Source organism: Apium graveolens, chromosome 11 (genome assembly GCF_009905375.1).
Source record: "Apium graveolens cultivar Ventura chromosome 11, ASM990537v1, whole genome shotgun sequence".
NCBI lineage: Eukaryota > Viridiplantae > Streptophyta > Magnoliopsida > Apiales > Apiaceae > Apium > Apium graveolens.
Window position 1 is genome coordinate 107,646,175 of NC_133657.1, and position 16,013 is coordinate 107,662,187.

Sequence of the window (16,013 nt, forward strand, 5' to 3'; positions counted from 1 at the left end):
GCCTGATTGGATGATCATCAATTGTTTTTATAATGGGTTGGGAGCACAGTCCAGACCCATGCTCGATGCAGCAGCAGGTGGAGCATTATGGGAAAAGAGCTATGAGGAAGCTTATGATCTAATTGAACTGATGGCTGCTAATGAATATCAGTATCCAGCCCAGAGTTTGCCATAGAGTAAGGTAGCAGGAGTTCTTGAAGTGGATACAGCTACGTATATCACTGCTCAACTAAAGGCGTAGTCTATGAAGATTGATTCTCTGGCTAACTATGGTGTTAAGCAGATAATTAGTGTTTGTGAGCTATGTGCATGTCCGCATGCGACGAAGCAATGTGCTATATCTAGTGACTCAGCTCAGTTTGTGAGCAAATTTCAGAGATCGCAGCAGCCAGTTCCTGCCACTTATTATCCTGACAACTGGAATCATCCTAACTTCAGCTGGAGCAACAATCAAAATGCGATGCAACAGCCGTTCCAGCAGTTTGGAGCAAAACAATTCAACCCTCCTGGTTTTCAGCAACAATTTGCACCAAAACAACAACTCCAAATTCAACAACAAAATCATGATGCAGGTCTATCTTCGAATGAAAAATCTGAATTGGAGGAGTTGAGGTTTATGTACAAAAACCAAGCTCTTATATGCTAAAGCAAGGCTATTTCTATCAAGACCCTGGAGAACCAAATAGGGCAAATTGCTAATGCCTTATTGAATCGAATACCAGGAACGCTTCCTAGTGATATATAAACAAATCCAGGCAAGAGGGAAGTTAAAGAACAGGTGAACGCCATCACCTTGAGGTCTAGAAAGGTCACAAACCCCAAATTCAGCAAGACGAAGAGCCTGAAAAATCTCAAGTTTCAGAAGATGCAGTTGTGGCTGAAGAAGAAGTGCAGAAGGAAGGAGAGGTGGAACCAAGGAAGACTACTGTGGAACACACTCCTCCTGAGGGTAATACAGGGGAGAAACAGATCTATCCACCACCTCCTTTTCCTAAGAGGCTGCAGAAGAAAAAGCTTGATAAGCAGTTGGAGAAGTTTCTGGAGGTGTTCAAGAAACTTCATATCAACATACCTTTCGCTGAATATCTTGAACAGATGCCTAGCTATGCGAGGTTTATGAAAGGTATTCTCTCTCGGAAAGTGAAGCTCGATGACTTAGAGACCATTGCTCTAACAGATAAATGCAGTGGTTTGCTGCAACAGAAGTTGCCTCCGAAGCTTAAAGATCCTGGAAGCTTCACTATTCCTTGCACCATCGGAAACTTGTCGTTCGACAAGTGTTTATGTGATTTAGGAGCTAGCATCAATCTGATGCCCTTATCTATCTTCAAGAAGCTTGGTCTGCCTGATCTGAAACCAACATACATGTCATTGCAACGAGCTAATCGTTCCATCGCTTATCTACGAGGTATAGTGGAGGATGTCTTGGTCAAGGTGGATAAACTCTTCTTCCCTGCTGAATTTGTAATTCTGGATTTCAAGTAAGATAAGAAGATTCCTATCATCTTGGGAAGACCATTCTTGGCTACAGGCCGGACCATGATCGATGTGCAAAAAGGAGAGCTTACGATGAAGGTTCATGATCAGAAGGTCACTTTTAATGTGTTCAAGGCAATAAAGTTACCCACAGAAAAAGAAGAGTGCTTTAAAATAGAGCGGGTCGACTCAGTTTTTGAAGATGAAGGAGGAGTAGAGCAACTGCAGGTTTTGAATGCACCTCCGTGGGAGAAGAAGTTGGATATTCCATTTTATTCTCTTGGGTTAGCATAGCTGAAAATTTCTCAGGAGCGTCTCGAGTCGTCTGTTGAAGATGCTCCCACACTTGAGCTCAACCCACTGTCAGATCACTTGAGTTATGCATTCTTAGGTGCACCCCCTGACAAGGGGTTGAGATATATTTTTGATGATGTAGAGGGTGGCCAAACGGATCTTCCAGTGCCTACAGAGGGTTCTTTTTATGTGCCACAGACAGTTGATAGGTTTGGTCTTGGTGATGAGCAGTACAGGCAAGTGACTAGGCGTATGGAGGCCATGCACGACATTCACCATCGTTTTGCTGAAGATTTGACAAACACTTTCGGCTGTTGTTCGAGACACTGGTGGCGAGGTTGATTGGCCACCTAATCCTCCACCCGACGAGGGTGACTTTCCCGCTAATTAGGTATGCCTGAAATCCTTATTATTACCTTCAATGAGGACATTGAAAATTTTAAGTTTGGGGGTGATAATGAAGGATTAGTAGTGTGTGTCCATATAGATTCATATAGATTCATATTGCATGTTTTGTTGTAGTTCATTCATATTTTTGCATGATTTATTCATTTAGGACATATTTGTTTGTTTTTATGTGATTTCATATAGTTGCATTTGCATGCATATTTAGCATGATCCCTTAAGATGAACTATGATATTTGATAAGTTGATGTTGATTTCAGTGTGGTGATGACGAATAAAGGGATGTTTAAGTCTTAATGAATTGATTTGCATGCCAGAAACAAATATTTTCACAAAGTCTTATAGGGTTGCTTTTGATCTAGATCATGATCATACTTGTTTGTTGTTGAGATTTAATCACTTGGTTATATTTAGAATTTGTGATATTCTCGTAATGACGTAAAAACACTAATTTTTTTATCTAGAGAAAAACTTGGATTTCATTGCTAGTTGTTGTAAGGCTAGGCGTCAAATGGCTAGTAGCCGGCTCATATTTTTATGAGTAGTCTAGGGTTGAATGAGATGGAGCGAAACGCACTCATTCAGAAATTATTGAGAAGAAAAAAAAGAAAAAAATGAAAAAAGAAAGAAAAAAGAAAGAAAAAAAGTATGTGTTTATGCATAATTGATCAAGAGTGAGCTCTTTAATACTCGAGTTATTAAGTTCTAGAGGACTTTGTGCCTAGTGACCTAAGGCTTTTATAGTCTGGGATCCGCTAACCTAACGCTCACTACATGGGTATTATTGCATAAGTCTTTTGGGACCTCATTCATTGCACGGTCAAATAAGCATCTTCGTTATGTGTTCAATAATAGTGTGAATCCTTGTATAACTCTAGTAGAAAGTAGGTGTTGTGAGTCATAATGTGTTTATTGTCTATTCTGTTTATAAACTTTTGATTGTTTCGATGATAGATAAGTTATGGTTATTGATCTAGTATCGAGAGTATATCTGTTAAGCATCCACACACGCACGTTTCTGGTTTGTGAGTTGGTTTGTGGGATTTATTCGAACTCTGTTTCAAGTTATTGCATTCTTAGAGGCATTGGCTTATTCATTTGGTTATGGTTATTCTGAGGGGATCGATTGCATTATCATTTAGTTGTATTCACGTAGTTGCATTCATGCATTAGGTTTGTTTTGTAGTTTTGAGTCTGTTTCTGTTTGAGGACAAGCATCGATTCAAGTTTGGGGGTGTGATAAGTGGATTTTATATACACTTGGAATGCTTTATTACAAGCTTAAATTGGTGTTTTGGATGCAAGTTATATGAAGAAAAGAGCTTTTAAAGGAAATATGATAAAAAGTGATCAGAATTGGAAGCCCAGGCCATTTTCAAGTTGTAGAGAATCTCTATAGCTTCGCGAGGGCAGTTGAATCGCCTAATTCTGACGAGTAGAAATCAAGTTATGGCCAAAACAAAGATTCATCAGAAATTTTTCCAGACAGGAGCTGAGCGCCCGCCCGGAGAGCTGAGCGCCCGCCCAAGGCGCGGCTGTCGCTGATTTCGCTGAAAAAACCTTTTTTGAGTGGAATTTGAAGATTTTAAGGGTCCAGGTACACTAGGGGCGTATATATACTTAAAAAAAGGTTTTCATCATCCGGAAAGATTGGGATACCAAGGATAAGACCTAGAAGCACAGAACAACTCCGAAAAAGAAGATCTTGTTTTCAACTTGTGATTCTTTGAATTAATTGTAACTTTGGATGTTCGTTTTCGTTCTTGTTGAACCTAGATCTCGTTTATTCGTACTTTAATTATTATTCAGTTTATTAAGATCTTGTTTTATACCATGCTTTCATTGGAACTCATGGTGACGATGAGTTCAATTATGAACTAATCGTTGTCATGGGGTTCTAGCGAATTTACTTATGGATTTCAATAATTAATTTGTTTTGATATCTTGGTGTGTGGTGATTGATTGATATCCTAGTATTGGTTGTGCTTGTTCGTCTTATGTGCGTAGCTAACATATAAGATAACGTGTTAATCTATATTGAAGCGACAGTGAATATAGATGTTTAGAACTTGCCATGCTAGCATAGGTTCATGTATGTGTATGCATGATTCGTAGGTAACTCTAACCGTTTTACTTGCCCTATGTAATCATTATGGATAACTTATACTTAAACCGTTATGTTGTCAAATTCAATAGACATATAGGGTCTCAATATAATTGGTGCCTATTCAGCTTCTATCTCTTTTGTGGATGTCTGGTAGAATGGTACTCGTACAACGAAAGTTGGCGTTTATCAGTTTCGTGTTATTTGATTAGTGTCATCACCATCACATGCTAAGGTTAAGAACAATAAAGCTATTGAATAAAGTAGTAATGAAGTTAGAATCCCATGTTTGTCATATATAGTAATTCAACCTCAATTCTCTTAGTTAATGTTATTTAGTATAATCTCTTAGTTTAATAAAAACCCAATTTGTTATTTGTCTTAGCATTGAGCGATAGCCATACATTGTTGCATAGGTGCATAAATTGAACTTAACCTAAACCAGTCTCTGTGGGAATGAATCTGATTTATATCTTATACTACTTGCGAACGCGTATACTTGCGTGTATTTTAGCGTGTGTTTTCGCCCTAACAATATACACGAGAGAGAATTAGTGGGATAAGAGAGAAGAGTGTCATTAATGTTAGCATGGCAACTAAATAAAAATTATATTTAGATTATTTCAGAGTATGACAAGTGTCCTTTTTAAGAATATTGCCTGTTTGTTTCACACTTATAAGTAACTTATGACTTATAAGTTTGTAACAACTTATTGACGAGTGTTTGTCGACTCAACTTATAAGTTGAATTTACAACTTATAAGTTGATAAGCTGAATGTTAGTAACCACGTATTTTTTCTCATCTTATTATAATTTTTCTCCTTTTTATTAACTTTACTTTAAAAAAAATATGTTTTTAAATATAAATCTAATTTAAAATTCATGAATTAAGATAATTTTATTTAAAAACTGTTTATTTCAGTTCATTTAAATAAAAAAAATTATGACTTATAAGTAAAATTAATCAAACACTTATATAACTTATAAGTGTTTCACCTACTTATCACTTAAAAGTCACTTATTCATTTTCAGTTACAAGTTACTTATTTTAAAATTTTCCAAACGAAAACATAGTGACAATTGACATTATTTTTTTTAGTATAGTGCAGATGTGAAATGCAAGTTTAAAATTAGCAAAAAAAGAAATGCAAAGTTCAAAGTTTTCATGCATCAGAGCTTAATTAGATTGTATTATAGAGTATATTCAGATTAATTAATAGTATTTTAATAAATCACAAATCGAACTTTGGTGTCAGCAATCTTATTTCATCCACGTGTCTTACTTATGAGTAGAAATATGTAAATAAACAGAGTCCAATCATCTTATTATTCAAAATAAGTATCATGACATATTATTATTGCCTGCCAATATTTACAGATAACCTAAATGCTGTTTAAAACGAAACAGATTTTACCAATCTACGTATTGTTGAACAAATGAAACAACAGAGATTTCTCAGGCTTGTTAAACGAAAAACCGACTAGACTCGATTGGATTCATGTATCACCAATTAAAATTACTCTCAGATGAACTCAACAGTTCTTCCAAATACTCTGCTCCAAGGTCTTCCAGAACAACCACATTGTCCATCTTTGTTTCCTTGGCTTTATTTTTTCTACTCACTGATTTTCTTCTCATGGTGTGTCTTTTCTTTAGAGCCACCACCGGAGAACTCCCTTCTTCACAACTATATTTCATATCTTTAAGTGACTCTTTAACTCTTTCCACAGGAAAATTAAGTATTGCCATCGAACCCCTCATCGAAAATGCAGCCTGATCATAAGCCATTGCGGCTGCCTCAGCATCATCAAATGTTCCTAGCCAAACTCGAACCCCGTTTCTGGTCGAGTCTCGTATTTCAGCAGCAAATTTTCCCCACGGGCGTCTACGGACACCTCTATAGGTTTTTTCTTTTATAGAATTTGTCATTTTCGCGGTTGATGTCACTTCTTCTTCCTTAATTCTCGGAGAAGAATTAGTGTCGGATGATTCAATAGCTCCCTCAGCTAAGACTCCGAAGAGTAACATTTCTTCGGAGTCATTAAAATTGAACGGAAGAAAATCATTATCTAAAAATCGGTCTAGCTCGTCCCAACACCGCGGCGATGGCGAGCCGAAGGAGGATTCAGGTGAGTAATCTGAAGTGAAAGAGTAATCCATTGAGTATATGGCTCTTTTGGTATTTTTGCTAGTGGAGATGTAGAGTGTTATGTTGCTTCCAAGTTTAGATGACGGCCAGGTCTATTTATACCCAAGGAAAAACAGGGTATTATGGAAAATAAAATAAAAAAATAAGAAAAATATTAATATACAAATAATGGGGGGTGGATTTAATAAAAGACATGGACAGGTACAGATTCAGGGGAAAGGAGAGGTACATTGGCCAAGTTGGAGAAAGATATAAGGCACGTGCGTTAAAAATCAGGCCCGGCGGCGCGGTCCCACATTTGGCTGACGTATGTTCAGATCGGCCTCCATAATTTTGTCTTGTTGCCACGTGTCATGCTGAAAATTTTAAGTTGCGGATAATAGCAAGTACTCCCTGTGAAGTGAATTGGGACCGGAAATGTAGGGATATTTATGTATCAATATTAGTGATGATAATCGGGTCGGATCGGATCGGGTGTTGCAAAATTCATATTTAAATTCGAAAATTTTATCCATACTCGAACCCGATCCGAACCCGAAAAATACCCGAAAATGAATACCCGAACCCGTTCCATCGGATTTCGGATCGGATTTGGGTATACCCGAAACCCGAATTTTTTTTGAATTGGATGTTCATACCCGAACCCGAAACCCGAACCCGAAATCTGAAAATTTGTATAATTATTAATATTGCATGTGCTTGGAATCAAACACGCGACTTGCATAGAAAGAGTTCTAACGTATCATTTTCAACCACTTCACCCCATCATTAATTGTGTTATTATATGTATAGCTAATATTTAAAAAATCAAATCAATTGATATCCATTTTTTTAGATTTATCACTAAAAGATGTTTTGTTAACCTTATAAATCTTATCATCCGTTTAAATGATTGATTAATTATATTTCATTAAATTTTATAATTAGTTAATTTTTAATATAAACATAAAAATATATAATCTAAAAATTATATAATAATATGTATAATGTATATTATATGAAATATATATACATATATATAATATTATAATGTGTAATATATAAAATTCTAATATTATATATATATATAATAATTCGGGTTTTTTTTTTCAGATTTCGGGTTCAGATCGGGTTCGGATAGAATTTCGGATCGGTATACCTAATATCCAAATCCAAATCCAAAAATTTTAGGGTTTAAAAATTAAATCCATATCCAAATCCAAAAAATAGGGTTCGGTAAATCCAAAATTTCGGATTTCGGGTCGAATATCCGTCGGATCGGATTATTTTGCCATCCCTATGTATTATCAATAATGGCTGAGAATTGAGACACTGGATGGAGAGGTTGTGGCAACCGCAAGCAATAAAGATTTCCCTGGATGATATTGTGTTATGTCGGACTGGTTTTTCAGTATGGATAATCTATTTTGTTTTGTTAGGTGCATAGAAAATGAATGAAATCAATAAAATTAACGAGGCATAGAAATTATGCACGTGTGTTTAGTAAACTGGATTTCATTTGAAATTCTGAATTTGATCAAATAATATGTTTAAAATTTAGATTTAATTTAAAATCCGAGACATTCAAATATTAATAAAAATATGAGAATTTGAAATGATAACTCAAATACTGTCATTTGAAATGAAATGTAAATTTTTAAATACCCCTTACAGAATTTGAATGGATAACTTAGGAAAGAAATAAGCGAGTACAAATTTGTTATCATAAAAATGCCGAACAAAGTAATTTAGTAAGAAATGAAGCACTTCTTTTCTTTTCAAAATGAGGTGTTTGAGTTTTAATTTAAGATGATAGGAATGACATAGAGGAAAAAATGGAAAATGTGAATAATCTTTATTGTTCGCTTCTATAAATATGATCCAAAATTTAACATTTTTTGAAATTTATGTAACACCAGAGTTTCACATCAAATAAATTTTAGAATTATGTTCAATTTATAAAATAAAGTACTACTACTACTATGTGCACAATAAGTCATCATTTGTTAGATATTGAATGCAACACAGTGGGAGGTGAATGTGTTTCTTGAATATTTAGCCTTTTTAAACTTGTTTGGATTTTAGGTGAACAAAGCAGTTAAGATATTGTAGAGATATTTTGTTTACGAAAATAATCAACAAGCACAGTATTTTCAAAATTCACTTAATTTGTATTAATTAAGTTGGTCTTGCTATAAATTTTGCGTTCTTAAGAAAATAAGAACTCAACTTCAATTTTGAGAGAATACAAGAAAATTTAGATATGTTTGTTACTTGTAAATGAAGGACCCATGCATGCTTTATAGAATAGCAACACGATTTTACAAGACTTGTACTAAAATGTACTAAACTACTTTCTAAAGCAACCTTTTTCAATTTTCATTTCTAACTTGGAAAATATGTGCAGAATCTTGCAGGCCTGTGACCACCCTTTGTCCAGTTAATCTTGGCCCTTGATCTTGTATCCTTCCAGCTACTTTGTAGACTTTTCAATCTAGTGAATTGATCGTTTGTTGACTGATAATCTTGAATCCTGAACTTGTCTACATTCCGTATTTGAGAAGTATGTCAAGATCTCCAATTTGTTCTGTCGAGAAGTGACATCTCGATAAGTATAATGACTTATCGAGATCTCTGAATCCTCTATAGGTATACTTGACTTGTCGAGGTCTCTAGATCCTTGCATATGAAATGACTTATCGATATGTCTGAGATCTCTACATGTAGAAATGACTTGCCGATATCTCTGAGATCTCTATATACGCATTTTGACTTATCTATATCTCTGAGATCTATATATGAGAAATTGACTTGTCGATATCTCCAATTCTTCACATCTTTATTTGACTTGTCGATATCTGAGTTATCTACATGCAGAAATGACTTTTTGATATCTCCAGTTCTCTACATCTTTATTTGACTTGTCGATATCTCTGAGACTTCTCCATAAGCCATTCTGGACTTCTCGATTAGTCATTCTGGATTTCTCGATAAGTCATTATGGACTTCTCGAATGACTTCTCGATATAACTTGATCTGTGACTTGTCGATATCTTGACTTAGAATATTTTTCATTGAACAGTTTTATTCAACTCTAAGCTTTTACACTTTTCTCTGAGGGATGATCATGACTTGATCTTCTTCCAGAGTTTATTCCTTAGCTTGAATCTGTTCACAGAAAAATTCCCCAGTCTAATCTTCTAACCATTTTACAGACTAAAGAAATACAATACAGAATACATATTTAGATTATCATACAACTTAATCTTAGGGTTGTCAATATGACTTAGTCTTGTTATTGTACAAGCATGTCTTGCACAACATCATTTTTTGGGGGCCTGTGATGGGTTTGTTGTTTACCCAAATTGGCTGCATTTGGGACATCAGGCTTCAGCTTATTTCGAACTCAAAATTGGGACTTTACTTGATTTGCGAAAAGGCCTCGAGAGTTGACATGAGTTGTCACATACCAAGCCGATCATGTTTCCACATACAAGACTTCGAGAGACACTTGCAATTTTATTCCGTTTATAAGGAAAAATACTACTACTATGTGCACCAATAAATCATGATCTTTTATGGTCTGTGGTGGGTTTGTTGTTTACTCAAATTGGCTACATTTAGGCTAGTAGGCGTCAACTTATTTCAGACTCAAAATTGGTAGTTGACCCGAATGTCAAAAAAGGCTCGGGATTTGACCCGGGTTGTCACAAATTATATCAAAGCCGATTCTCGAAAGTTTGATGCGTCAAGTTGCCATATGTGGGGACACGAAGACTGGTGGTATTATCCCGTAATAGAGAAAAATCTGCAGGCAGAGACACGAAGTCAGCCGATATTATCCCATAATTGCTCAAGGGGTACGATCTTTCCCTTATGGGCTGTCTGTTCACCCTAACAAGGGTATCAGGAGTTTAAGTTGAAGTGGAGGAGTTTGAAATAACCCAGTCCCACATCGAGAAGATTTGAGATTTCTGTTCAGTTTATAAGATAAAGTGTAAAGCATAATGTAACGTAATATGTAACCGAGGAAATATAACTCAACATGAAATAGAAAAAATAAATAATATTAACTGTGAAGCACAAGAACCCTGGAGATGAAGACTAGATAAATACAAAGAATTAAAATATGAAATTAATGTTCCAAGTCCGTAACCTGGTCATGGAAAGAAGTTCATTAACATGTTCAAGCCTCCGTGAAGAATAAAATGTCAAAGGACTTCCAGTGAAAATGAAATATATTGGTTAGAAGTATTGAAGATCATGGTTTCAATGATTGAAGCAATGAATGACCAATAGGATGTATCAGTTCAGAATTATAAAGAGAATTGAGTAAATCCAATTCAGTGCTAGTCATTTGTGAACTAGACCAACGCACTAAGCGTCAGCACTTCAGAAAATGATTGATTTAATTCATACAGAAGAAATCAAGCTGATACAAACAAGAGTGAATCAGAAATGGGAAAGAATTGAACTATACTTGAGAAACCAGGAAAACATTCTAAGTGTAAGAATATTTCCCTCTAGGCGCAACTGACCTAGCTTCTAAAGCAAGGAAGTTTGTATTCCCTGTTGATGCAAGTAAGAAAAAAATGCTAAGTATAGAATTGTTCTTACCCTTGGCGCAAGTAAAAGGAACTCCCCCCGGCGTAAGAGAGAGCAAAAACTAAGGAAGGAGTATCCTTCTTCGAGATGGTGCAAGTAAACTCAAACACTAAGTCAATAGACATAGTTTTCCTGTTGGCGCAACTGTAGAAAGATCATCTCACCCTTGGCGCAAGTTATAACGACTCGTATATTTCTGTAATATTTAAATAGGTAATTATTGCGTAGATAATTAATAAAGAAGTTTACATTATTTATGGTCTCTGTGTTTTAGTATTATTGTTTATATGTCTTTGGTGGATTGTGTGATGTGTTCTTATGATTAATTGTTGCACCACCTTATTTTTGGTTTCGCTTCTAAAAAGTGATTTTATGACAAATCCTATTTTCAAAATTATTTGGGTTGTCTCCAAAATTGTTTTTATAATTTTATAATCTTACTAATTATTTTTGGGATTTTACAAAATTTACAAATCAATATTCTGCTAATTATTTATTCTTAAATGATTTTCTGAATTCATTTAAACTGTAAAATCCATATTTAATTCTTGGATTCTTCAAAAATTATGAAATTCATATTTTATTATGTTTACAATATTCTGAGAATTTTAAAATTATTTTGGTAATTTTTGAGATTAATTTTACTCGCGTGTTGTTTCGTTATTTCATTTAATGCGGGTATAAGTTGTGTTTGTAAAGTATTTTAAAAATTATGAAAATTTTATTTTTATTAACTTCCGAATATTTTGAGAATTCTGCTATAAATTTTATAATTTTTTTGATATGTTTTAGCACGTAGCTGGTACGTTATTCTATTCGGGAACGAACCAAATACTTGCAAAAGCTGGGCCAGGGACACGTGTCAAATTACTGCTTCTCATGTTGATACGTGGCTGCAGTTGGTTTAATCAAATAAAAAAAATAAATAAAACCCCCCTTCCCCCGTTCTTGACCCCGTTCATCTCTTTCTCGGAAATCTCTTCGACTCTCTCTCAAATCTCTTCCTCTCTCTCTTTGTAATACTCTCTTTCCACCTCTCTTTCTTCCCTCTTTCCTCCCCTTCTTCGTATTCTTTTTCTTCCACCGTGGTTCTGCGGATTCCGGCCGCCGCCTTCGGTTTCCGGTGGGTTCCGTTTGTGTTCGTCCTTGTATATATATATATAGAGCTTTATTTGTATGTGTATGTGTGTGTTTATGTGTGTGTGAGTGCGTGTGTGTGTGCACAGTGTGTGCGTGTGTGTATGTGGCGCGTGTGGTGGTATGTGCGCGTGATTGGGCAGTGTTGTGCTGTGTTGGTTTGGTTGTATCTTTTGCTCCTGTTGTTCAGTTATTGATTTGCAAATTTTGATTTTCTGCAGAATTTTCGTTGAGTGATTTCGTGATAATAAATTCAATTGGTGCGGAAAACAATTTTTAAAGAATCGGTGAAATTTATTCGGACACCCGTATATTTTCAGGCACCAATAAATTTTGCCACCGTGCACGATAAATTTTTACGAGCGCGCGGTGGACGGTGATGACCCTGTTCTAAATCCTAAATATTTTAATAAATAAAATTTGTATAAATTATTTTCGGGACTAAAAATTTAGTTATGTGACGATTCGAATTGATTTTGTTGGGATTTGACGTTGATTGATGCTTCAACGGGTAGGCCTATAAACAGAGGAGTCGCTGCCCAAATTTTTCTAAAAATTACCTTAAATTACGAATCGAGTATATATATCTCGTTAATACAAATTGGCCCCTGATTGTTATGTACACTATTATTGCGTATATATTATTATTATTAATATGCTTACGAGTCGAGAATTATATCGTTGGGTAATTAGTTAGTGAGGAAAAGTCAAGCATAATCGGTCATTTAACCTAGGTTGTTTCGATTTCGTAGGTTCGAGTCGAAGGACCCAGTAGTTGAAGTCAATTAGAGTTAAGCCAGAGTTAGTGCAAAGCTTCGCAAGGCAAGTACCCCTGAACTAATCTTTTATAGTTCAGTATATATGAATAGTTGTTGATTTAAATTATATACTGGAACAGAACGTTTTAAGTTACGTATTCCCCATATTTAAATATGTTTTACTAAACGAGGTTTTGTGAAAAAAGTAACTTCTGAAAATGCCTATCTCTAGATTGTGCTTAAAATTAAAAAGGGATTTTTAGAATGTGTGCTGTAATCGTTTAAAAAGAGAGAGGTGAAAATGATTTTGGAAACTGGATAAAAATGAATCAGATATTGGATGGTCAGTGGCGTAAGAGGCCCGTTATTAGGTAATGGCCCAGCATGGTTGCGTAAGAGGCTTAGTCGGATGCGTGCACTGGTAGGCCGCTTAGTCCAGCATGACAGAGACCTAGCTAGTCTCTGAGTTTCGGAACAAAATTTGTGGTGGGATAGACTGATCAGCTGTCCCGAGAATTCATCCACGTTTATATCTGACTTTGGTTTAGTGGTTCCCGTAACGGAACAAATAGTTTATGGTCCCCGTAACGGGACAGATGATTTATGGGTCCAGCAATGGACAATGGTTTTGGAAAGGAAATAGCATCCTAAACTTGAACTCTGGTATTTTGACACAGCACACTACCGATGATATTATTTTGCAGAGCATGCTAGTTATGATATCCAGTTTATACCTATTTTACGGATTTTTCATAAACGAGTTTGATATCTGTTCCTATACTATTTTTTTTATATATACATCATGTCTACTGGTTATTCATATAGAGGTACTGTTGAGCAATGGATTGCTCACCCTTGCAGCTTGTTTTGTATTTATTTATTGCAGATGTCTAGAAGACCAGGTCAGCGTAGAGTGTCAGCCTCTGGTCCCGGCTCCTCCGAGGTAGTTTGTATCAGACCCTGAGGTCTAATGAGTTGCTGTAATAAGTGAGGGTGTCTGATTTTGAATAAGTTAGTGTTGTGTTGTAACCTAAATAATACTTGAACCTGTCTCGGCTCCTGGCTTGGGGTCGTATGTTATAATAAAGTTTATTTAGTAGTTTATATTATAGTTTATCATATTTTTTGGTGACGTCATCCCCTGACCCCGGGGTTGGGGCCGTCACACAAGTGAATATATTCTCTAAGTGTTTTTACACACTCTAGGCACAACTGATTACTTGGTTATACATTGTTTCATAGAAACATATTCAATTAACATGACTGTAATTAAGCCACTAATTGAATGTGAAACATGTACACTAAAAAGAAGCATAATGCATTTGATGCAATTAGTTATCTTTCTCACCAACCAACTGTGATTTACGAAGCTCCATTGAAGGCCATATTTATTAAGCTTGTAAACATATTCTTACACTGTTGAATTTATTATAGCTAATCATTTATTGATTAGAGTGTGGCAAGCTCAAGGTTTATATTAATAAAGTTATATATTCTTCGAACTGTTTTGTATCTATTTTGATTCTATACTTTAACGAAGAACTTAAAACAAATCGGAAAAGATTGTAGGTATCGTATTCAACCCTCCCCCATTCTACGATACTTTGGGATTAACAATGAGTATCAGAGCTTGTTGATTGACATAAAAATCAAGATCTGGAAAGATAAACCAAATCAAACAAATCCTTGAAAATATTTCTTGAATTTTTCTAATTTTCAAAAATTCTTAATCTTGAAATTTTTGAATATTAAATAATTGTATTCCGCCAAGATGATGAACAACGAAAGAATTAGAAGTATCAAGTTTCCCTCATTTGATCGAGAAAATTACAACATATGGAAGAAAAAGATGATATTGTTCATTAAAGCTTCGAATCCATTATATTTTGGGATATTACTGAGTGGTCATTATGTTCGGATGGAAGTGGTTTCTAAATCAACTACCACTACCGGTGGAAGAATTCTTTCTACATCTATCCCAGGGATCCGTCCAAATATATGGAGACCGAAAAAGAGATGACAAATTTGGACACAAGCCTTTCAACTCATAATAGTGGAATCGACTGACAAAGATATGAGTCATCAACTCATCGGAGGTAATAGTGCAAAGGAAATGTGGGAAACCATTGAGCTATTAATGGAAGGTACTATTGAAATCAAAGAAAATAGAATGGATATCCTGATGACTCAATATGAAGCGTTTAAATTACAGCCTGGAGAAACACTATCTTCTCTCTTCGAAAGATATGCAAGACTGCCGAGCGAATTGAAGTTCCAAGGGAAAGTTTATCTGATGCTTGAGTCTAACAGGGAGGTTCATGCTAATTCTTCCAGTTCACTTGGAACAGAAGAAGACATCCATCATAGAGAAGCCTGACTTTATCACTATGCCCCCGGATGTGATTTATGGAAAATTGAGAACCCATGAATTGGAACAAGAGCATAGAGCTATAATCTATGGCCCTGGTTCTATTGACAGCAAGAGTACGACACTTGAAAAGACCACTACACTTGTTTCTCGTGAACCTGACACTTTAGAAATTAAGGTGGCACCCTCCTCAACAATCAAGAAAATTGTGGTAGTTGAAATTGCTCAAGGTGAGACGGATTATAAAAGTGAGTTCTATACTAAGAAGGAACTTGAAGAGTTGGAAGTTAAATCAATGGCTTACATGACTTCAAAATTCAATCATGTTAGATTTAGAAGAAAGTAAAACTACAAGTCAAGGGGTTCATCTAGAAGGTTTCAGAAAGGAAGCTACTCATCAGGGTCAAGCTCTAGAGGAGGGTAGAAGTCAAGCTGGGTAGACAAAAGCAAAATAAGATGTTACAACTGCAGTGAATTGGGGCACTTCACATCTAAATAAAGAACGCCCAAGGCGACAAAAGAAGATTTTTTATGAAAAAAAGAAACTTATGAAGATCTGAAGAAACGGAATGAAATGCTGAAATAGAAGTTGAATGCATATGTGGTTAAGGAGAAATGAAGAGCATACATTGCTGAAGGAAAAATCTAGATGATACTGATTAGAATGAAGAGGAAGAGTATGTAAATCTAGCTCTTATGGCAGACTCTGCAAAGGAATCACCATAATTATCTCATG

General features: G+C 35.5%; 1 protein-coding gene across 1 annotated transcript; it reads right to left on the reverse strand.

Annotated features, from left to right (window-relative positions):
* Nucleotides 1–5,598: 5,598 nt before the first annotated feature.
* LOC141695225 (ethylene-response factor C3-like) lies at nucleotides 5,599–6,512 on the reverse strand. Its single transcript, XM_074499481.1, has one exon. The coding sequence runs from the start codon at nucleotides 6,439–6,441 to the stop codon at nucleotides 5,785–5,787; it is 657 nt and encodes a 218-aa protein (XP_074355582.1). The 5' UTR covers nucleotides 6,442–6,512; the 3' UTR covers nucleotides 5,599–5,784.
* Between the last annotated feature and the right edge of the window lie 9,501 nt (nucleotides 6,513–16,013).

Bases quoted from the DNA above. Each gene is read 5' to 3' on its own strand.
- LOC141695225 (XM_074499481.1), bottom strand. From the start codon at position 6,441: ATGGATTACTCTTTCACTTCAGATTACTCACCTGAATCCTCCTTCGGC.